The sequence below is a fragment of the Notamacropus eugenii genome, chromosome 4, assembly GCF_028372415.1.
Source record: "Notamacropus eugenii isolate mMacEug1 chromosome 4, mMacEug1.pri_v2, whole genome shotgun sequence".
In the NCBI taxonomy this organism is placed as follows: domain Eukaryota; kingdom Metazoa; phylum Chordata; class Mammalia; order Diprotodontia; family Macropodidae; genus Notamacropus; species Notamacropus eugenii.
This window is the reverse complement of record NC_092875.1, coordinates 277,540,699-277,564,028: the sequence shown is the minus strand read 5'-3', so window position 1 is coordinate 277,564,028 and position 23,330 is coordinate 277,540,699. Positions and strand designations below refer to the sequence as shown.

Here is a 23,330-nt window from a genome sequence, read left to right as displayed (position 1 = left end):
TGAAGGTATCTTCCTCACAAAATGCCACACACATTTCTTACTTTAAAGAACTTGTCTTCTCATTATCTCATTAGATTACAGGACCACAGATTTAGAGCTAAAGAAAGACCTTAGTCCAATTTGGTCCAACCCCCTTATCTTACAAATGAGGGCCCTGAATTTAAGTGACTTGCCAAAGATCACAGATAGAAAGTAGAAGGGACAGCATTTGAACCCAGATCCCCGACTTCAAATCCAGCATTTTTTTCCACTTCACCAGTGATGTCAAACTCAAATAGAGACAGGACCACTAATCTGTACATATGGATCTCTATGGCCGCATATTGACTTAGTTTAAAAATGTAATGTTATCTGTGTTTTGTCTTTCTATTTATTTTGTTATTTCCCAATGACATTTTAATCTGATTCCAGTACCCATGAGCTCCATGCTTGTTACCTCTCCACTACACCAAGATGGTGAAAAACTCTGACTTATAAAGAGAATGACATTAGCAGCCTCCCTTTCATGTACAAGGGAGGAGAAGGAGGAGAGTATTCAATCAAATTATGAAGTACCCTTTTTACCATGCCCATAATACAGAAACACAGCACTCAAATTAAATTGAAGGGTAGTAAATTTAAAACAAATAAAAGAAATGATTTCTTTTTACAGCATGAGGTAAAGTGGCAGAATTCAGTGCCATGGAAAGCCATTGAGACAAATACTGTGTCTGAATTTTAAAATGGGCTGGATAATTTTATGACTGTTAACATAAAATTTGCAGCTCTGTAAGCCCAGACAGTGATTTAAAGATAATAAAATCTCATGCTTCAGGGTGCAAGTTAATCACCTGCAAGGGCCAGGAAAGAAATCTCTCCCCCCGCCCCCCAACATATAACAATGCACAATAGAGTAGGTACATAAAATTTTGTTTAATTCCCAATGCATCGAGTAGTGGTCAGTGCTGAAATCAGGGAATCAAATTAGATGGTCTATTAATTTGATTTGGTTCGGCAACTCCCGTGGTGTTACCTCCAGTGAGTTTTATATCTTCTGTTGATACTTCCCTATTTTAAATAACAATTGCTTTGTCAATCTTTCACTTTTATAGCACATATCGCCGTAGTATGGAGGCAGTCACATATATAGCAGTGTTTTCATTATCCAGAGTAAATGGGACTGAGATGATTTGAAATAACCAAAAAGTTAATAATGAATCTTAGTGAATCCTGGAGCATAGAGCAGAGCAATGGATACTGCATATTTTTAACATCTCAAAAGGATATTGAAAGAAATACTCTATGAGGGGCCTTAGCTGGGAAAATCATTGAGTTCTTTAATGAAGTCACTATGCCTTATGGGGAAAGACCTTCAGCATGTGTCTGGGTGTAGACAGTAGGCCAGTAGGGGATAGTGCACACTCAGAAATTAACCACAAGACATAACAATGTCAGTTTCACTCAGGTGATTTTCAAATGAGTGTTCACTGGACAATTACATTTGTCAGGTAAAATGTAGATCAAAGAAAAGTTATTAATGTTAGGGGTTATAAACAGAGATTTGATTCATTTTATTTAAGTGAGAAAGTCAGTTCAATTCAACAGGCACTGAATTGAAAGACACTTCCCTATAAGCATGTTTGACTTGCTTTTGTCACATTCTTTTTCCATTTACCATAGGGCAAAACAAAATTAAGCACCAGCTTTTTGAAATTTAAAGTTTGTTGGGGTTTTTTTAATGTTTAGTAATTGAGACCATATTTGCTTAAGTACTGGCATGATCTGTGATAGAAATAGACTTTTGCTAGACAAAAGAACTTTTAAAGAAAAACTGTGTGGAAAAAAGTTTACAATGTTAATAACAATACTGTTACAAATGTTTACTGTGTTAACAATGAGGAGTTTTCGTTAACTTTGATGGCTTGAAAAATGAGTCTGAATTTGGTTTCAGCTTTGTTTGTTCACTTTTGGGTGATATTTAATACCTTATTACTTAAACTTCTCTATTTATAAAATGGGAGAAATGATGCTTCAAACTGCCACAAGGGATGGAAATTCAAATGGATTAGTTTATTTATATAAATGAATGAATGAAAAAGAATTTTAAGGACTTCTTCTTTGTCAAAAATTATGCCAGTTTTAAGTCTTATAGAATATCCTTAGGAAATATTTTGTAAAGTAAATTTTGTCAGTATCCATAAATAATAGTGAGTTAACGGTCATCAGCTAATTAGTTTTTCCATAATATTATGTTTGAGAAAATTCAAATGATGCATTTGACAAATATTCATTGAAAACCCAGTGTGTGTGAAGCACTTTAGGAGATTAAAACATACACACACACACATACACACACACACACACATACACATGTTTTAATGTATATATTCATATGTGTTTATATAATATATGTTTTAATCTCCTACAGTGCCTCATACATACTCTTTTCAATTAATACTTGTCAAATACATACATGTAGATGTACATATATACATACATAAGTATGTATATGTATAAATAATAAATATGTATGTATGTATGTATGTATGTATATAAAACAATCCCTGTCCTTAGAGAGATAAAGCATACACACAAATAGCTGTAATGCAAGCTGTAATGCAAGCTATAGAAAGTAGAATGAGAAGTTAATAGAGCTTAGCTGGGTCAGAGGAGAGAAACCACATGTAGGTGGGAAGCTCAGGGAACTTTTCATCAAGGAATTATCAAGCTGAACCTTGAAGAATAAGAATTTTATAAGAGAGAGAGTAGTATGATCAAGAAGCAGTTAGACCAGCATAGCTGGTCTGTGGTGTTCATTAAGGGGAATTTGGGGAGAAAAACTGGAAAATAAGACTAAGATCAAATCACAGAAGATCTTGAATGACAGCTGAAGGAATTTAGTTTATTCAGTGATAGGGCAATACTTGGAATTTTTATAGGGACCAAAGCAAAGGAAACCTATATTATTAGAAAGGTCATGGTACCATTTACAGACGCTGGGAATTCAGGAAGAAAGACATGTTTGGGGAACTAAAGGAGTTTGGCTTGAGTTATATAGAGCTTGAGACCCTGGAAAAGCCTCCACCTGGAGGCATAATTAGTCATTTAGAAATGCTGATTCAGATCACAGGAGAGAGGTTAGGGCTGAAAATAAAGATTTGTAGCTACACACATACATACAAACACACACATATCTATACACATGTGCTTTAAGGTTTACAAAATATTTAATAAACATTATTTCATTTTGTCCTCACAACAGTTCTGGGGACTGGGTACAGTTTTTATCATCCCCATTTTATGGAAGAAAATAAAGATTTTGATAATATTCTGATATTTAAAGGGCAGGCATGTGAAAATGGGTTTATCTTCATTTTGCTTGACCCAACTCTACTGAACTAGAAATAACAGGTAGAAATTATGGAGAGGTTGCTGTGTTTAATCAAATAATTTAAGTCATTCAAAAGTGGGATGGACTGCCTTGAAAGATCATGGGCTTTTCTTCATTGTCAGTCTTAAGATGGAACCAGGGTGGCCACTTGTCAGGAAAGGCTATAAAGTGATCCCTGTTCCAATATGGAATGGGCTAGATAACTTCTCATGTCCCTTCCAACTCTGAGATTCTGGGAATCTATGAGATTGTCAAAAGAAAGAATAGCAAAAAGAAAATAAGAAAGCTGAGGAGAAAGGATTAAAAAGTATCCCATTTAGGGAGCAGGAAGAGGAAGAGTCATCCAAAGAGTGATAAGTAGTAGTAAAAGAGTCAGAAGAACCAGAAAATGCAGTAAATTTAATAAACAGAAGCAGTTTTGGTCAAAAGACATAGCTTTCTTTTGAGGCAAGAAATGCAATTCTTTAAATAGAAACTTAATTTATATTTGCCATTTGGGGGATTAAAAAAAAGTGTATGTGGAATTCACTGATTTCTCTGAATAACAGCAACAAAAAAGCAAATTCATACTGCAGTGCATCTGGGCTCTCCTGAATTACTTATTGCTGTTATAAATTTATCATGAATGTATTTGTTTAAGTCAAATTTATTTACATAAATTTACTTGTGCCAGCAACATTGAAATAACTGCTATTATACACTAAATTCTAATTCCTAGGGTGATTATGTGAGTAGATTTTACACACACACACACACACACACACACACACACACACACACACACACACACACACTTCCTGTGTTCAAGTCTGAACTCAGATTCTTCCTATTAGTATGATCCTGGGAAAATAACTTATTTTCTGTTTGCCTCAGTTTCCTAAACTTTAAAAGTGTGATTTTAAAAGTACGTATCTCGCCAGAGCTGTTGTGAGGATCAAATGAGATATTTGCAATGATACAGTGCCTGTCATATAGAAGGCAGAATATAAAGGCTTATTTCATTTGTGTACAGACACACACACACACACACACACACACACACACACTATATTTTGTCAACTGGTAGAAGATACCTAGATAATGAGGTGATTTGTGCTACAGAGCAGCATAATGGAAACATTTTCAATTGCGTTCACCCCATATGTATCGATCATAGAAAAAATTGTAACTGTCTTCTCCTATTTAGAGTAAAAAACAATTGGAAAGCATTATGTAAATTAAATTTTTAGTTGAAAAATTGAACCTGCTTTTAACTCATTATTAACATTATATAATTCTCTCTTCCTTATGAGAAATAGAATTCAGTAGTCAATTAACAAAGATCTATAGATGGCAGAGTGGATAGAGTGCCAGACCTGGAGTCAGGACGACCTGAGTTCAAATTTAACTTCAAATACTTACTACCTATGTGACCCTGGTCAAGTTATTTAACCTTTGTTTGCCTCAGTTTCCTCATTCATAAAATGGGGATGATAAAAACTACCTAGTTCTCAAGAGTTTTGAGTATAAAATAAGATAATATTTATTAAATATTTTGTAAACCTTAAGACACATGTGTGTATGCTAGTTGTAAATACTAGTTGTTATTATAATATAAACGCATTATTATATGTTAGAAATGACTAATCAAATACATGTAAAAGAGACTAGAGTTTTAACTTTTCTGCTAATAAACAGGAAAGAAAAATTTCAAAAGCAGAGAAAGACCTGATTAGAAATTGTCTCATAAAATGACTGATCCCGCTGTCCTTGTGTGAAAAAGAAATTCCATCTTTTATGTTGATAGTTCAGGTAGTCCCTTCAAATATTTGTTTTTATTTAAGGAGGCTCTTTCAGCATTTATAAGACACACAGAAATGTGACACAATTAGAAAATTCATCCAATAGGTGGATATTTTTAGTGTTCATTTGCATGTACAGTGCATGAAGTATTCCTGAGTCTAGCAGATCCCCATGTTTCAATCAAATAGAACATGCATCTGAATTTTAAAGTTCTCAGATATGGTCTTTCATATCACCTTCTATGTGCCAGGCATTATGCTAATTAAATACTTTACAAATATTGTCTCACTTGATCCTCATAACAACCCCGCAAGGCAGGTCCTATCATTATCCCCATTTTACAGTTTGGAAGCCAAGGCCAATGAAGGTTAAGTGACTTGCCCATAGGGTCACATAGCTAGTAAGTGTTTGAGGTCAAATTTGAACTCACATTTTCCAGATTCCAGGCCCACCTTCTGCATTAGTATACAGTTTGTAGTTCTCTGTGAGTCAGCGTATATACACACCATTTGTCTTGTTATTTTCATTGAATTTTCTCACTTTATCAGCCAGAATATTGTTATGGTTTTTTTAATTGCTACCAGGGTTATAGCTTGGCTCGTGAAAATGAAGGGGTTTTTTTTGTAGTCCTGTATCACCATGCATAATAAATGAGTTATTGTAATGTGAGTATTGGTTGTTTGTTGGTAATGGTACATAGAACAGGCCCTTCCAGGCTCAGCTCATCTTGCAGTGCTGAAAATAACAAGAAAGTTATTTTGAGTTGTCAACTGAATCAATGTGACTTGGAGGTCACAGTAGGAGGGTGAGGACACATATGCATCTTCAAGGCCTTCTTTTGACAAAGTGACTTATTTCTCCAGGGGATCATTTTAGCATGTTTTTCTAGCTGATTTCACCTTTCACCAGTTATTTTGTCAACCTCTCCTTCCCCTGCAAAATTAGTAGGTAGGTTCATGACTATGGGTAATTCATACTTGTTTTTCCTCCCTAGTCCAGAATTATTATTATATTATGATGGGGAAATTCTGAGATACAAACCTCTCCCACCTTTGTCCAAAATCCAGATGGGGAACTCACCTATAATATCTGGGGCACTTCGAGGTTAAGTGACTTGCCTATAGCCACAAAGCTGAGGGAAGACTTGAACTCAGGTCTTCTTGATTTCAAGGCCTACCCTTTATCCACTACACCAAAGAAGAACACCTATGAGCTAACTCTGAACAATTTTCTGGCTTTCAGTGGAATGAATTTAGTTTATAAGTCAATTATAAGATCATTAGGAAATTAGTATATGACTATGTGGAAAATTTTTAAGGCAAAATTACAGTAATTTATGATGGAGTCTCCAAATTAGGAAAGAGGATATTTTTATCCAAATCATTATGGAGAACAATTCATCACTAACTACTTAAAGAAATCAAAATGAGCTCTGCAGTGAGTTACTTTAAAGATATGTTAATATGGTTCTTTGCAATTTAAGTAATTTATTTCAGCAATCTATTCCTCAAAACCCATTTCAACAATTCCTGTTCTCTCATTGCAGATGTTATGGTCAATTTTCTTGGTCTCACTGGAAATAAAAATATATACCAAAGAGTAATTCACAAGAGAAGCCAAAAGATGAGCCTTCGTAAAGTACTCTATACTTTTGATTCAGAGTGGAAGGATAGTGGAAATCTGGAAAGTCAACAATTTAGATGTTAGAATTTAGAGAGAAGAAAAATCTAGACAGTGTATTATTTTAGAGATAATATGACAGCTAGAATAAGAAAGGCAAGATGGAAAAGTGAAAGAATGAGGGACCTGGAGACACTAATTCAAATGTAGCTAGATCGGTCCTATAACCTCGGATGGCCCTTCACCTTTTTGAACTTCAGTTTTTTCATCTGGAAGAGGAAGATATTTGTGCTAACACATGGATAGCACATTGTAAATTGCAGAGTACTATATCAAATAAAACAAGCTCAAGTGTACAGAGACTATTATTTGAGTAATGCCCTATTGGTAAGGTGACATGAAGAAATTCTCTTATTTAAGTCAGGGAGCCAAGAATGTAGTCCAGTTCAGTAAGTGTTATTAAGTGTCTATAGTGTACAAGAAAGCTAAATAGTGTGCGTGCTCATGAGTATAAGAATAAGGGCTCTTGAATATAGAATCAGCCTGTGTGCTTGTCAATCTTAAATACTATTTTGTCTGTTTTCTTCACAGAGTTACAGTGAACCTGTTGATGTTAAAACATCCCAGCCTCCTCAGCTGATTAATTCTAAACAGTCAGTGTTCCATGGGCCTACCCAAGCTCATTCAGCCCTCTACTTAAGTTCCCACTATCACCAACAACCGGGAATGAATCCTCATGTAACTGCCATGCACCCTAGTCTCCCCAGGAACATAGCACCGAAACCTAATAACCAAATGCCAGTGACTGTCTCTATAGCCAATATGGCGGTGTCTCCTCCTCCTCCCCTTCAGATCAGCCCACCTCTTCACCAGCATCTCAATATACAGCAACACCAGCCAATCACAATGCAGCAGTCAATTGGAAACCAACTACCAATGCAGGTCCAGTCTGCCTTACATTCACCCACAATGCAACAAGTAAGTATTAGTTTGCTAACTCTTGACTCTAGCCTCTTGTTAACTGCAGAATAAGATTATTATAATAAATGGGAAAGGACTTTTATCTTTCTTTCTGTTCTGCAGAATAGGGTTATTGTACTTTTATGACATGTCAATGTAACAGAAGCTTTAAAAAGTATGAAAGAAGCAAAAGGAAGGCTGAATAGTAAAAAATGCAGATGCAGAAAGGAAAAACTGGTTAGTATTCAAAAACTGTTCTTCTGCTCTTTGAAAAAGAGCATGTGGTACATCATAAAGTCACAAAAATTCTTGATGCTATTTCTTTTCAAAAGCATGAGTTCCTAACTAGAGATTCTATTTTCTTGCATATTGCTCTCCCAACTCCATGCCACATGCTTGGTTTGTGTTTCTGGGATTAGCAACACTTGTTTTTAAAAGATGCTAAAGCTTCCATCTAAGTCAGGAATTCTTAACCTTTGTGGCCTTGTGGACCCCTTTTGAAATCTGGTGAAGCCAATGAACCCCTGCTCAGGATAATTTTTTAAATGCATAAAAGAAAATAAAATTCATAGGATCATGAAGGGAACCAATTATAGTGAAATACTTACCCAGAAAAAAGGAAAAAAGATAAGTTTATAGACTATCTGTGATTTAGGTGGAAAAGCCTATTATCATTTAATAATATGGGTGAGTGAGCCCAAAGCCTGGGAAATTTTTGTGAGTCATATATACATAATAAAGGTAAGGTCCTGGCTAGGCAAAGGAAGATTCAATCTCTGGACCCTGGACTTAGTTTTATTTTTTTCCTTCCCTCTCCTCCATTCATTTACATGGTCAAGAAACAGAATTTGGGAATTGAGAACCTGGAGGACTCCAGGTCGCTGGGTAGTCTACTGAAAGAGTAGCCTTTACTTGAATGATGACTAAGTATAGTTTCACTCCTGGAAATTAGATTGGTAGTCATATATAACCTTTCTGGCCATAAGCTAATGAGAGAGGTCTGGGACTAGAGCCTTATTGATCAGGAAATGTAGTTTAATATATAGAATTAAGACTGAGGATACTAATTAACTGGTAGTATTCTTCTCTGTCTTAAAAGAGCTTGGTTCTTGAGGCAAAGAACCTCCTGTTAAGCAAAGCCTATTTTTAGGCCTTGGTTCTGAAAGAAATAGACATTCAGACAGACAGACAAAGAACTGGCAAATGACTCAGGTGTGTGTTAGAGCTTCTGCCCTTTATTCTAAAGCAAGGTTCTTAACCTTTTTGTGTATGAGTCATGGACCCCTTTTCAGAATAATGCTTCTTAGATGCATGAAATAAATTGCAGAGGATTACAAAGGAAACTAATTTCTTTAAAGTAAGTATGCATTTTTTCCCATCTAAATTCAAGGATTTCATGAGTCCCTGGTCTATGGACTGTAGTTTAGTAGCTCCTATTCTAAAAGATCTGTAACAGGGAAAGCTTTACAGCTTTAATCCAAAATAGCCAGGACCTAGCCCACTCATCCCATTATGAGGAAGTAAGAGCCCCTCATCAAATGACTTCAAATGAAGCCAAAATCTGGAAGCAGAGAATGTCACAACCACATGCCCCAGTGTTGTTGCCCCTGGCAGTGTCCAGCAGTGGTCAACATGGACCACTGGAGCAACATGAGCAAACATGCCATACCAATTATCTAGTGCCCTCGGGTTCTTGGGAAGATGAGAAAATGTCTTTAATTGATATCCTTATTGAACCCAGTTAATGTTGGGTGACATAATCAAACTCTTGTTTCCTTTGGTAGAGACATTACTGGGGCAACTCTGACCGAACAAGAATTATTTTGCTGAACAAGAGTTTCAGACTACTGAAAGATCCTAAAACCATTGCCCAAATGAATTAAGATAAGTGTGTGTAGCCATTAAATTCAGCCTCATTTTTCAACCCAAATAATATACTGGTCACTGGTGCTACAACTAAAATATCCAGATTTTAGATTTTACAGAGCTAGACATCTAAGCCCCATGTAATTTATGTTGTAGCAGACAGAAAAAGCAATCATATTCAGTCAAGAATTTGTTGTTAAGACTGACATTATTATAGATTACTGACTGCTTATTGTCAGTTAAACAATTTCCAGGCCTGGGAGATCTGGCTCAGTTTTGAGATCCAATTAGTTGAGAAGAATGTTTTTCTCAAGTCCGCCATGCCCCTTCAGCAAATAACAGTAATAATCATCAGCCCCCTTTTTTCTTGACCATCTCCTACAAATCATCTGCTCCATTAGAGAAGAGAATTAACGAAAAATTCTTTCCACACCTCTGTTTTATCCATTTATAAGAGTTTATGTTCAGGGTCATATTTATTCTTTGCCTGTTAAAAAGAATATATCTTTGCTCTTTAATGAAAATGAAGCAGTAATTATTTGAAAGACTGCAGTACATATAGTAAATTATCTGCTTGTTATGATGGAGGGAATTCTAGCTATCAATATCATGGTTATTTGGGAGTTAACATTTAGTTCATCTGTGGATTACCAGGTCTTAAACCACTACAATGCAATAAGCCAAAGCAGCAAGATCAATAAAAAGAAATGTAGCCCATGCCCTCAAGGAGCTTACTATGTAATGTGGGGAGACAACACCCAACAGGAGATAAGAAAGCAGGTTTGGAGGAATACACCAAAGCGTAACCAAGATGGGGGCATCTTGTTCCATGGAATTGGAACCAGGCAGAGCAGCAGGTGCAAAGTGGAGTTGGCCCAAAAGTCCAGTTTCTGCCCTCCACAAAGGAAGGAATTGGGAGAAGTTTGGTACTCTACCCTCCTACCCTCCAACCAGAGGGGAGAAGAGACTGAGGGAGGTGTCAGGCAAACTTGAATTAGCCCATAGCGATGAGACTAGAGGTGATGAGCTTAACCTGAGAGGAGCGTTCTCTTTCCTGGAGTTGTCATTATTATTATTACCTTGTTAGTACCTCAGGATCACCATCATCAGCATAATTACTATATATGAATAAGTCTGGGAATACAAGCTATTAGTGATTTCTAGGAAACTGCTTTATTTCTGCATTGTATCCTCATCACCTAGCTCAAGATCTTCTCTATAGGGACTGGGCCTCTGATTTCACTGCTATAAGAAACTCCCAGATAAGGAAATTTCTTTATCAATGTAGGTCAGTACCTTCTTTGAACTTTATGGTCTTGGAGAGTTACCCAATTGTTAATTAACTTTCCTGGGATCAACTACTAGTCTATATGTTTCAGAAACAAGACCTGAACCCAGGTCTTCCTGACTCTAAGCCTAATTCTTTCTACTTTGCCACTCTTATACAGAGCAGGGACATAAGTGGTTACTGACTGACTAGTTCTTTGATGATAGGAGATTCTGAGATGAGGGTTAATTCTGGTTTTGATGATGATAAAACCTGAAAGCCCAGAAGAAATATCACTAGAGTTGGTTGGGGAGTTAGAGGGTGATAAAGAAAAGGAGGGAGGGAAAAAGGGGAGAAAGAGGCAATGATGAAGAGATCCAATTGGTGTTGGGTTGTGGAAAAGCCTAGTGAGCAATTGTGACCTTCTGTGAGTGAATATTAGCTGAGTTTAATGTTTTCTGAAACTGCATTCTGTCCTTTTAGATACACGGTAATTATATACAAGACATGTTAGAGAACCCTTTACATGGCTCCATGGGGTGTAGCTGTTTGGTACTGTGGTTTAGCTCAGTTAAAAGAGACAGGAATATTCTTAACAAGTCCAAATTACACCCTAAGAAGAGATAAATTTAAGTGTAACCCAGCAAAGGGACCTCATAGTTGTAGGCAGACAAGAGAAACTTGCTCATTTGTTTACTGCATTTGACTATGATTCTGAAAGCAGAGATTCAGGATGATTATCACATGCACATATGTGCATTAAACCTTGCCTATACAATATGTCTATTCCCTTATCTGAAAAGGAAACATGGCCCATGCAGGCCACATTGGTGACCCACAAAGTCCATAAGGAAATAACCAATCTTTCTCAAAGTTAATCTGTTTTCTGTACAACCTGACTATATAAACCTACCTTGGAGCCTAAATATAGACAATGCCAACTTCCAAGTTACTGTTCTCACCAATGAAAACATGTAGGGAAGAATCACAGACCCCAAATTAGAGAAAATTATAAATTACCATTTAGTTAAAAAAAGTAAGATGTGCTTCAGATGGAGGGGGAGTGGTGTTTTTAATTAAAGAATCCTAGATTATGTGTGATAAAAATCTCATTTCTTATAGGAAAGATTTTTAATTGGGTGGAAAATCAGACTAGGCCACTTCTAATATCAGGAGATTATAGTTTGAAAATTGGAAGATACCTCAGATAAATCATTTAGCCCAAACTCCTCCTTTTACCAGTAAGAAAACTTAAGACCCCAAGAGGTTAAATGATTTGCCCAAAGTTGTCACAGAGGTAGAAATAAAGTCAGAATCATTTCTAACTTGAAGAGTCCATGATTCTTTGTCAACTTATCTTGCAGTATTTATGCCAAAGTCCTTTTATAATGTGCTTGCCTAGACAGGGCCCAAACATATCACCAGGAAGCCTCTAGACTTGAGAAATTTAAGCAAAAAATAAAGAGGACAAGCATGGTGTAGTAGATATAGAACTAGTCAGAGACACAGGCCCCAGGTACCACCTTTAATTCCTATTGCCTGCCTGTGTGAACCTGACCAAATCACTTAATTTTTCAGAGCTTCCAGACAGCAAAGTGAGATGCAGTTTACTTTTATGGATTAAGTCCAGGGATGTGCTGGTGATTGTTTAACATCTGAGTGGCCGGAAAAAAAATACAGGCAAAACATACTTAAATTATATTCACTTTTAAATGACCAGGGATTATGATGCTTATTTATGTTTACATATACCATCAAGTATTGGATTCTTTCCTCTCTTATCTCTGTCCTCTCTCCCAATTCCTATGACTTTCAGGTTTTGTTGTTGTTCAGTCATTTCAGTCATGTCCAACTCTTTGTGGTCCCTGTTGGGGTTTTCTTGACAAAGATACTGAAGTGGTTTGCCATTTCCTTTTCCAACTCATTTGACAGGTGAGGAAACTGAGGTAAACAAGGTTAAGTGACTTGCCCAGGGTCACACAGCTACTAAGTGTCTGAGATCACATTTGAACTAAGGAAGATGAGTCTGTTTTCCCTCATTTTCAAACTTCTACCCTCAAAGAATCAGTCTATTAATTAACAAACACTTATTCTATACAAGGTGCTGTGCTTAGTGATGGAGATATAAAGACAGAAATGAAACAGTCCCTGCTTTTAAGGAGGTTGCAGTCTTGTAGGCAATCTTAATTCCTTTTTTCCTTTTATTCTATAATGTCCATTAATAATTAAAGATGGGATGCTCAAACTACGGAAAGAGAAATTGAAGTTGACTATTAATAAGAATTCAGTCTCCCCACTTAACAGAAAGCCTCATCATTAGTCGATGCTCAGAAAATATTTGAATGAATGAATAAAAAAAGTTTAGCATGAAATGAGTTCCAAGGATGAGGTATAGAATTTTATTTTCTGAAAAAACATATTTGTCTTTTTATTCCAAGTGTTTTGCACATGGTAGATGTTGAATAAATTCCACTTGAATTGAATCGATGTTGTTTTTTAAATGGAATAGACAGCCATTTAGGAAGTAGTTTGAGCGTGATCTTGCCTGCAAGTAGGGGAGGGGGGAAGGTAGATTAAATGCCATCCTAGTCTATCTAGGTTTATAAGACTGAGTTCCAAGCATTTTCCAATATGTCAATCATTCATTTATACTTTTGATGGCACTTTGTCTGCTAATGTCATGACAATTTTTTTAGAATCCATATTATCCTTCTTATGAAACCATTTTCTACCCAAGGATACTAGACATGTTTATATATTTAAATAAAAAAAAGTTAATATCTATAGTATTTTAAAAATAATGTCTCATATTTCAGTATTCCTTTGGTTATTTTCTTTTCCTTTAGAAAATGAATGTGTACTCCAGAATGATTGCATAGTCCACCAGGAATAATAGTCTCATTTTTTTCTACTATATATTTTACACAGCAAACCAATGGACCTAGTTTATTTGTCCAGAATTCTTCTCTTTTTCCTGCTCTACTATATTATCGAATGAGGTCAAGAGAAAAAAATCATTAATATCTGTCAACTTCCTTTATAACCTTAAGGAAAAAATCTTTGTATGATATCATACAGACAGATTTTCAATTTCCTTGTGTAATAAACAGATGCTTTAGGATTTGGATGTAATTTAAAGGTTTAAAAAAAATCACATTGAGATTGATGAATAAATCAGTTGTGAAGACAAAAACATTGATGCCTGTTGAAAATACCTCTCCAGACAGGCAGGAAATGAAATTAGCTCCCCGTAAAGTGTGGGGATGAGGATCACTGCTTAGTTGTGCTGCAGGCTTTTTAGGACTTGCAATAGTGGCACAAGGAAACTGCTAGGGCTACAGAAATCTAATTAAAGAGCAAATGTCCCTTCTGACATCAAATTAATCTTTATCAAGTTCCCTATTTTTATTTCAATCTGGCACCACAAAATGAAATTTAAAATTCTAGGCATGTTGCAAAACAGTTGGCAATTTTTCTCTTGAGTATTACAATGCAAAACATTCAGCATTGTTTAATTAGACCTCTCAGCACTCCTTTTTAAAATAATTTTTTTGATCATAAGAATTTGTTACAGAATTAGATAAATAATGCCCCTCAAATGATCCCACAAGTTCAATCCCAGCAGCTATCTCTTTATTTGCAGCATCAGAAATAGATTGCATTTTGAGTAGGAAGAAGTTGGAAAAAATGACCATTTACATCATGATTCTGTTCTTTTGTCTTTGGCCTTCACTTTTAATCTCATTTCTAACCTTCTAAAATTTAACATTGTAGTGCTGAGATCTTAAATATTTTTAAAATGCACAGCTTTTGTTTTTGACCTGGCAAAATTAGTCACTAATTTTTCTAACCTTCAAGTAGATTAAATGATAATTATGTTTTCCTGATTGATAGTCTATTCTCCATACTGTTTTCTCTGTTTTTGTTGAAAAAACAGTGGAGTGTTTTATTTTACTTGGTTCTATTTTTATCTTAATGTTTTAGAATATTTTATTATTGTGTGTCATGTTTCCTTTGTATAAAAGGGATTCCCTGTTCACAATGACCCATCATATTCATTTCCTATATCTCTTCCACTAGAGTTCAAACAGTTCTTAGTAAGGATTCATAGTCATGGTTCTTTGCTGAGTGCTGATTAAAAGTATAAAATGTTGTCATTGGGCCTATTACCTCATTTCACTTTTAAGAGCTTGCTCTCTCCTATGTGTCTAGCACTGAACTAGCATTATGTACCTAGGATTGTGAAAGGCCAGAGCAGAAGTTGTACAACAAGGTAATTAATGATAAAAGTAAGAAAAATCAATCTATCAATCAACCAATATTTATTAAATACTAACTATGTGCCAGGCAAGATCAAAATTAAATGCATGCCTTGCTCTTGTAAGATGCTTAAAATTCTGTGTCTCAAAGAGTCATGTGGATGTGCAAAGAAAGATTTGGATTGGAAAGGATTGGTTGGAATTCAATTCAAGTCAATTTTTTAAAATAATCATTATGTGCCAAGCATTTTGCTTGCTTCTAGGGATATAAAAATACATACAACATAGACCCTGCCTGCAAGGAGTTTATGATCTGTTGCGGGAAGGTGGCTGATATGTCCATAAATAATTTATGATAAAAGAGAGGGTGTAATAAGTTTGAAATACAGATCTTGGGAAAAGAACTATGAGAAATTTAAGGGAGATGGGAGGAGTGGGGGTGACAAAAGGTGGTCAGGAGTCGTCAGTCACTCAAGTAAGACCTTAAAGGAATGGAGAAGACTTCAAAAAGAGGAGATAGGGAAAGGAGCAGAGATCATCGTAGGCATGAGGGAGGAAAAAAGCATATGAACAAAAGCAGGAAAACAGGAGAGGGAAGGATGAAAATGAGGGGTTCAGAACAGTCCAGTGTGTCAAGAATATGGAGCATGGGAAAGGAAGTTAAGATGAGATAAAGTCTAGAAAAATAGAGAGGAGACAGATTATTGAGATCTTGACTCTTGGGATCTGAAGTTAATGCTTTACTCAGTAAGCAATGAGGAGTCAGTCAAGGTTTTTGAGTGGAGGAATGATAAGAGGAATGACATCAGGGCACTGCATTAGGAAGATTACTTGCCAGCAATGTAAAAGATCAATTGGAGCCATAGTCTGATGCCAATCTACCATTTTAGATTTATCTCATATACTCTATATTATGATTAAACCAATCTATCCCTCATTTTCATCCTCCTTTCTCCTTTGGGATAAATCAAAAAGGAGATAACCTAGTAATAGGAAGTCCATTTTGGAGGTCGTTTCCTCCAAAATTTCTCCGTTACCCCTATCACACTCTCCCTTGGATTGCATTATAACTTTACCTGTATAACATCTTATAGCATCATGGTGCAGTAGATAAGCTTGGAATCAGGAAAACCCAGGTTCGGGTCTCCCCTTGGACCCATATTAACTGTATGACCTTGACTAGTGATTAAATCTCTCAACATTGCCAAACCCCTCCCTCCTAAAAGTGACCTTATTCCCCCCCTAGGAAATTGTAGGCTCTATGTCTACTCCCTGTCCTGTCTCAGTTTGTGTATCACCAGCTTTAGTACATTTCCTTGCACCTAATAAGTGCTTAATAAATGTATGTGAAATTTGTTTCAACATGCTGAGAGCCTGAACTAGGATGGTTACACTGGGACAGTGGAAAGGAGGGGGTAGATGGGAAGCATATTGGCAGCATATTGGCACTTAGATGGCACAGTGGCTAATGTGCCAGGCCTGGAGTCAGCAAGACTCATCTTCCTGAGTTCAAATCTGGCCTCAGACACTTACTAACTGTGTGACCCCAGGCAAATGACTTAACCCTGTTTACCTCAATTCCTTACCTGTAAAATGAGTTGGAGAAGGAAATGGCAAATCACTCCAGGGTCTCTGTCAAGAAAACCCCAAATGGGGGCACGAAGAGTTGGCCATGACTGCAACAGCAACAACGATGCCAAGGTATAATAAAGAGAATTTGACAACTTTTCCTATGGGATAGGTGACAGAGAAGAGTCAAAGGTGACTCCAAAGTGACAAGATTTAGTGATTAGGGATTTGGAGGTGCCATCAACGGAAGTAAAAATAAGCTAGAACTTGTCAAATCCTCTACTACTCAAACCCCACCACCACTACCCCCCCCAAAAAAGTCACAAACTGATTCTTAGGGATTTATTTAAATAGTTACTATTTATCTACATTAAAACATTCTTCTCATTGTTTTTATATAAATGAGCATTGTTTTCAAATTCAGGGGGAAGTAGAAGGGAATAAGTATTTAAGTACCTACTGTGTGCCAGGCATTCTTTACAAATATTATCTCACTTGATCCTCACGGCAATCCTGCAAAGGTAGATGCTATTATTCTCTCCATTTTACAGTTGGAGAAACTGAGGCAAACAGAGGTTAAGTGACTTACCTAGGGTCACACAGCTAGTGTATCTGAGGTCAAATTTGAATTCAAGTCTTCCTGACTCCAGGTCTAGCACTCTATAAACCGTACCACCTAGCTGCTAATTGAGTCAGGGGACCTGGATGCAAATCCCAGTTCTGTTATTTACTTCTTTTGACCTTGGGCAAGTTATTTACGCTCTCTGACCATAGTTTCTCCCTTTCAACTCTAAATCTATGCTGCTAAATAGATGCATCTTTAGTGGGGATATACACATCTATTGTGCACGTTATCCCCATTATTTGATTTTGCAATTAAAATTAAAATTTTAATTTTAAAAAGGTGATGATGTCTGTTTACCTCAGATAAGTTATTTCCTTCCTTTGTCCTCAGTTTCCCCATCTTTAAAAGGAAAATATGGGGCCACATAATCTCTAATGTGCCCTCCGGCTCTAACATAGAGATAGAGAAGGTACCTGTCATTTCTTCAATGAGAGACTCCCTCCACCTTTTCAGGTTGGCAACTCATCAACTTTTTGTCTTAAACAGTTACCTGGGCACTGAATGTCAAGTGACTGGCATTATATGGCATAACAGAGAGGACAGTAATTATGATGATAATTATCAAAGTTTGTTTATACAGGGTGGTATTTCGCATATCAGTGTGCCCCAGGTGTTTATATCAAGTTTTTTAAAAATGAATAAAAGACCAAGGAAACAAATGTGTTTAAAATGAACTCTTATACTGACAGACATGTCAAAATCTTTTATAATGTTGTATCTTCCAAAACATAACCAAAAAGTAAATAAATAGCAAATCAATTTTTTAAGATCAAATGAAATCATTCAAATCTAGCCTTAGACACTTAGTAGCTGTGTGACCCTGGGCAAGCCACTTAACCCTGTTTGCCTCAGTTCCTCATCTATAAAATAAGCTGGAGAAGAAAATGGCAAACCATTCCAATATCTTTGCCAAAAAAAAACTCCAATGGGGTCATGAAGAATGGGACACAACTGAAATGACTGAACAACAACAAAGAATTCGGGCATGGGACATGGTATTTTCCTCCTTTGTATTAAGTTGTCCATGTCCCTACTGTAAAGATTGACATTTAGATAAGGCCTGGCACATAATACGTGTTATATAAATGCTTATTGCCTTTCCCTTACATTCTCCTCAAGTCTCTGAATTTTTCTAGGATGAGATACATAGGTGAGATCTGTAGTGGAAAAAGACAGCCATGATATATTAAGTATTTTATTTTGGGTATTTCCAACAAAGCTCGATTGGATTATTCTTGATTTCAGCAGATAAGCTGAAATAATTCTTAACATGATTTCTGTTTACTTGATCCATCTACATATTTCAGAGACTCTGTCCTTGAATTTCCAATGATTCCTAGGACTGAAAGTGAACCCTTTACCATACTAGTATACTGAAAGAATATTCCTGAATTATTGTATTCTAGCTAACAGGCTTTTCAATTAAACATTTTTTGCTGTACCTTACACTTGCCTCTTTCTCTGCTTTCCTATGGCAAGTTGTTATGAGTCCTTCTCTCTGCATTAGTCCAACAACTGCTCCGAAGCTTTGGTTGAATTTTTGTTTAGTTGAGAAAGAAGTACAAATAAAAGAAGAAGCAGATGGTCTCTTTGTGATTGAATGAAGAAAAGGGGTTTTGAGAACAATGTGTGAATAGGTGTAGTCTAATAAAACACTCAGCCACCTGCTGCCTGCATCCTTCAAAAAAGATTCTGTTGCATATTCTGGGAATTAACTACTAGGGCATCCTTAGATTTAATGAAGGAAAAAGTAAACTCTGAGGGTTATAGAAGCTATTTCCCCCTGTGTTTGGATTCAGTTATCATCTCTCTAGCTTCAAATTTTCCTTAGTTTACCAACTTTGTGCTCTAGGGTATAACTTGCATGTGAACTAATAGTCTTTCAAATCAAGGTGCACAGTGGATAGAGTACCAGGCTCCCAATAAGAAAGACTCATCTTCCCGAGTTCGAATCTAGCCTCAGACATTTATTTAGTTAGGGACCCTGGGCAAGTCACTTAATCCTGTTTGCCTCAATTTCCTCATCTGTAAAATGAGTTGAAGAAGGAAATGACAAATCACTCCATTATCTTTGCCAAGAAAATCCAAATGAGGTCATGAAGAGTTGGACACATCTGAAACTGAAACGACTGAACAACAAAGAATTAGGTCTATGGGACATGGCATTTTCCTCTTTTTTATGAAGTTGTCCAAGTCCTTATTGTAATGCTTGATATTAAAATAATTTTCTGTTGTTTGCAAATCACCTTATGTCTGTAGCATTACCTGATGCTTTTGTTACACATATTTCACTGAGGAGAAACCTGAGGCTAAGAGCTTAAGTGATTTGCCCAAAGTGACATAGTGAGTTGTGGGTTTAAGAGTTCAAACCTTCCTGACTCCGGGTCCAACTCCAATTTGTTTGTACTAAGTGGATAGTTAATGAACAAGTGTCAATTCTAAAGGTTTGATTTCTTTTTCAGGGGTTTACTCTTCAACCTGACTATCAGACTATTATCAATCCCACCTCTACAGCTGCACAGGTTGTAACCCAAGCAATGGAGTATGTACGTTCAGGCTGCAGAAATCCTCCAGCCCAGACAGTGGACTGGAATAATGATTACTGCAGTAATGGGTAAGCAACCAGGGAATGCCTCCTTTATTTTAAACTACATTTAGTACAGAAGTAAGGTCCCTTGTTTTTATGAGAGGTGGAAGGAAGATGAAAGGCCACATTTTGACTCTTTTTCTGATACTTTCAAAAAAAAAAAATTCATACAGAAGAGTTCTTAGCACTTTGTAAACCAGGAAATGCTGCTCCAGGAATTATGAAGCAGGCTTCTGGCTCTTCCAGTAAGCTGCGCCTTTGGGGTAACTTCACAGTAGTACCTCTGCTCACTCCCATTTTCCATGCTAGTAGTGAAGCCATTTTCTGGAACTACAGCAGAATCAGTCCATTAGCAAGCACTGATTAAGTACCTACTGTGTATTGGGCAACGTTCTAAGGGGGAGCAAAAGGGGCAGGCGGGCCGGGGACTGAACAGAATCTCTGCCCTCTATTGGCCACCCAAGGGTGTGTAACCACCCTAACCACCTCTGTATGTATGTTTGTTTTCTCCCCATGCAGGAGCATGCAGAGGGACAAAGCACTGTACCTTACCTGAAAATCAGATCGCCTCTTCTTTCCGAGAAGGAATGCAGGGAAGTCTTTTCACCATGGATTGCTTTGTGCAGTCAAGGCGGTTCTGCAATTTATTAGAGAATACAAGTTGCTAAGCACTTAGGACTATTTGAGCTTGTGGGTCACCCACCCTGGAAAAAAAAAATAGTCATGCTTCTTTCTTTATTGTTTCTCTCCTCACTCCTACTCCCATCCCCTAAATCCTTTACGGACGTTGTTTTTCTTCTTCCCTGAGGGAAACTTGGACCATTCAGATTTTATGTTGGTTTTTTGTTGTGAAGTGCTTCGCTATAGTAACTGCCTTAGCAACTGTAGACGTCTCGGATTAAAGTCCTGGATTTTCCATTGGTTTTCATAATGGGTGTTTATATGAAACTACTAAAGACTTTTTAAATGGCTTGATGTAGCAGTCATAGCAAGTTTGTAAATAGCATCTATGTTACACTCTCCTAGAGTATAAAATGTGAATGTTTTTGTAGCTAAATTGTAATTGGAAACTGGCTCATTCCAGTTTATTGATTTCATGGTAGGGGTTAAATTGGCAAACATTCATATTTTTACTTCATTTTTAAAAAAAAAACAACTGACTAATAGTTCTATATTTTCAAAATATTTGAGAAAAAAATATTCCCAAATGATTTTAATTTAAAAACCAATTGGCTTTCTCTCATTGATCAGACAAAAACAAACATGTTGGGGGAAGCGCAAACACATTTATTTTGTACTGCAGAAAAAAATTGCTTTTTTTGTATCACTTTTTGTGTAATGGTTAGTAAATGTCATTTAAGTCCTTTTATGTATAAAACTGCCAAATGCTTACCTGGTATTTTATTAGATGCAGAAACAGATTGGAAACAGCTAAATTATAACCTTTACATATGGCTCTGTATTATTGTTTCTTCATACTGTGTCTGTATTTAATCTTTTTTTATGGAACCTGTTGCGCCTATTTATGAAATAATAAATATAGGTGTTTGTAAGTAAATTTGTTAGCATTTTAAAGAGGTTTCTTTGATGTTTTAACTTTTGCTGGCAAAAAAAATATTCACACCTGGTGTGAATACTTTATTATTTAGTTTTTACAGTGACATGAATAAAGCCAAACCTGCTTTTCATTTAGCAGCAAATGAAAGTAACCAATCCTTATTTCTGCATTTCTTTGGTTGATGTAAAAGCCAAACGATCCTATTTAAGAACTTCCCTTCTTAATCCAATGAAACAGGGAACTACCCTAAAAGACACACGAACCACAAGACTAAACAAACAAGAGTCCTCCATCTAAAAAGGGTTGCGTCTTGGTTCTCAGTCCAGTTTTAGTTAATAAAGAAAACTTAAAGTAAAAGAAGAGCAAAATAGAGAAAACCAGCCTGAACTGACCAAAACACCTCCTCCAGTTACATTTAATGGACATTCAGAAAGCTTATGAGAATGAATAAATTAGGGTCAGGGTGGGGGTAGGGGGAAGGGAGGGGAAAGAAGGGAGTTAAGGGAAACATAAAATGCCTCCAGAAATGAAAGGTGAGTGACCAAGGCAGCAGGGAGAAAGAAAAAGAAACTCAGAAGCTAAAGTCAGTCATAAAGAATGAGATTCTTATGTCCTTTGTGTGGTCACTATATGTCTCTTCTCCCCCCAGAAGTCCAATGCTTGTCAGAGGAATTCCATGGGTGCAAGAGACCTGTAGAAGAACAGAGGGCTATGAGAATCTAACTGGACATACGCATGGCTTTTAGATCAAAGAGCACTAGCAAACCAGACCCTCATGGAGGATTGTATCCAGGAAGCTAGTCTAGTTGGTAATCAAGGGAATGGATGATGTCTCTTTCATGCAGTGTGTGAAATAAACTTAGTAATTTAACTAAATACAAATATATGCATTGTGTAATCCAGTCAGAATTAAAAAGACAAAAGGTATGCTTGCTTTGGAATGATTTTAGGCATTGTACAACCTTGAATCACTTGAGCATGTAATAACTAATAAATAATGCAGATCCAATGTGATTATTAAAATGACTGTAGCTGAGAGCTCTAATTTTCCTGTCTTGAAACTGTAAAGAACTCATGTGATTGAGTTCACAGCTTATTGTTTGTCTGTTTAGCATTTTAGAAATATACCAGCACTACTAATTACCTAATGTCTTTTATTTATTATATTATGATAAAAATTTTCAGTCGCATTAATTCTAAAATGAGAAAGTAATTACTAGAGTGAGAACAACCTGATTTGACTTTGACAGGCAGTTTGTACAGGAAAGTACTATGTTATTTACATCCTTTCTAGAGCAGGTGTACAACCAGGGTAGGAAGAGTGTTGAAATTCAATACCAAATACAGGAAAAACATGAATGTAAATAAAAGAAAATACATCATTAATAAAAATACTGATCATGTGTGACCAGATTCTATTTGATTATCCATTGGTCTCTGAAAGAAAAACCACAGTTAGATGAGAAATTCCAAGGATATCTTGGCAGAATTGATCAGGCAGAAAAATATGCCTACCCTCCCCCTCCTCCTCCCCCTGCCACCAAGATCCTCATACCCAAAACATTTAGAGAAGGTGCCTTTATCAGGATGAGATGCTAGGGAAGTGAGACATTTTCTGAGCAGAAGTCTTCTGTATTTAGACATGGGACTCACCGTTCTAGAATCATGTCTGGACAGAGTAAAGAGCCATTGGTTCAGATAAAATGACTCACTACATGTGGAGTGGCAATTCTGAGAGGTAATGACAAAACAGAGGTAAAAGTGAAGGGCCCAGTTATTTTGCTCAAGAACTATCTCCGGCAAATTCAGCCATGATCATGAACAGGGAATTTCATCTGCACATTTGGAAAGCATATACAGAAAGTAC

General features: G+C 36.5%; 1 protein-coding gene across 2 annotated transcripts in view; it reads left to right on the top strand.

The window, feature by feature from the left end:
• TOX (thymocyte selection associated high mobility group box) overlaps positions 1-21,605 on the top strand; it is a 368,121-nt gene extending 346,516 nt beyond the window's left edge. The window contains exons 7-9 of one of the 2 annotated variants that reach the window (XM_072604653.1): positions 7,364-7,750; positions 19,781-19,932; positions 20,425-21,605. In XM_072604653.1, coding sequence (XP_072460754.1) covers positions 7,364-7,750; positions 19,781-19,932; positions 20,425-20,461 — 576 coding nt within the window. In that variant the 3' untranslated portion in view covers positions 20,462-21,605. The remainder of the gene's footprint in view (positions 1-7,363; positions 7,751-19,780; positions 19,933-20,424) is intronic. The other variant, XM_072604654.1, reaches the window with a different exon arrangement.
• Positions 21,606-23,330: the final 1,725 nt, after the last annotated feature.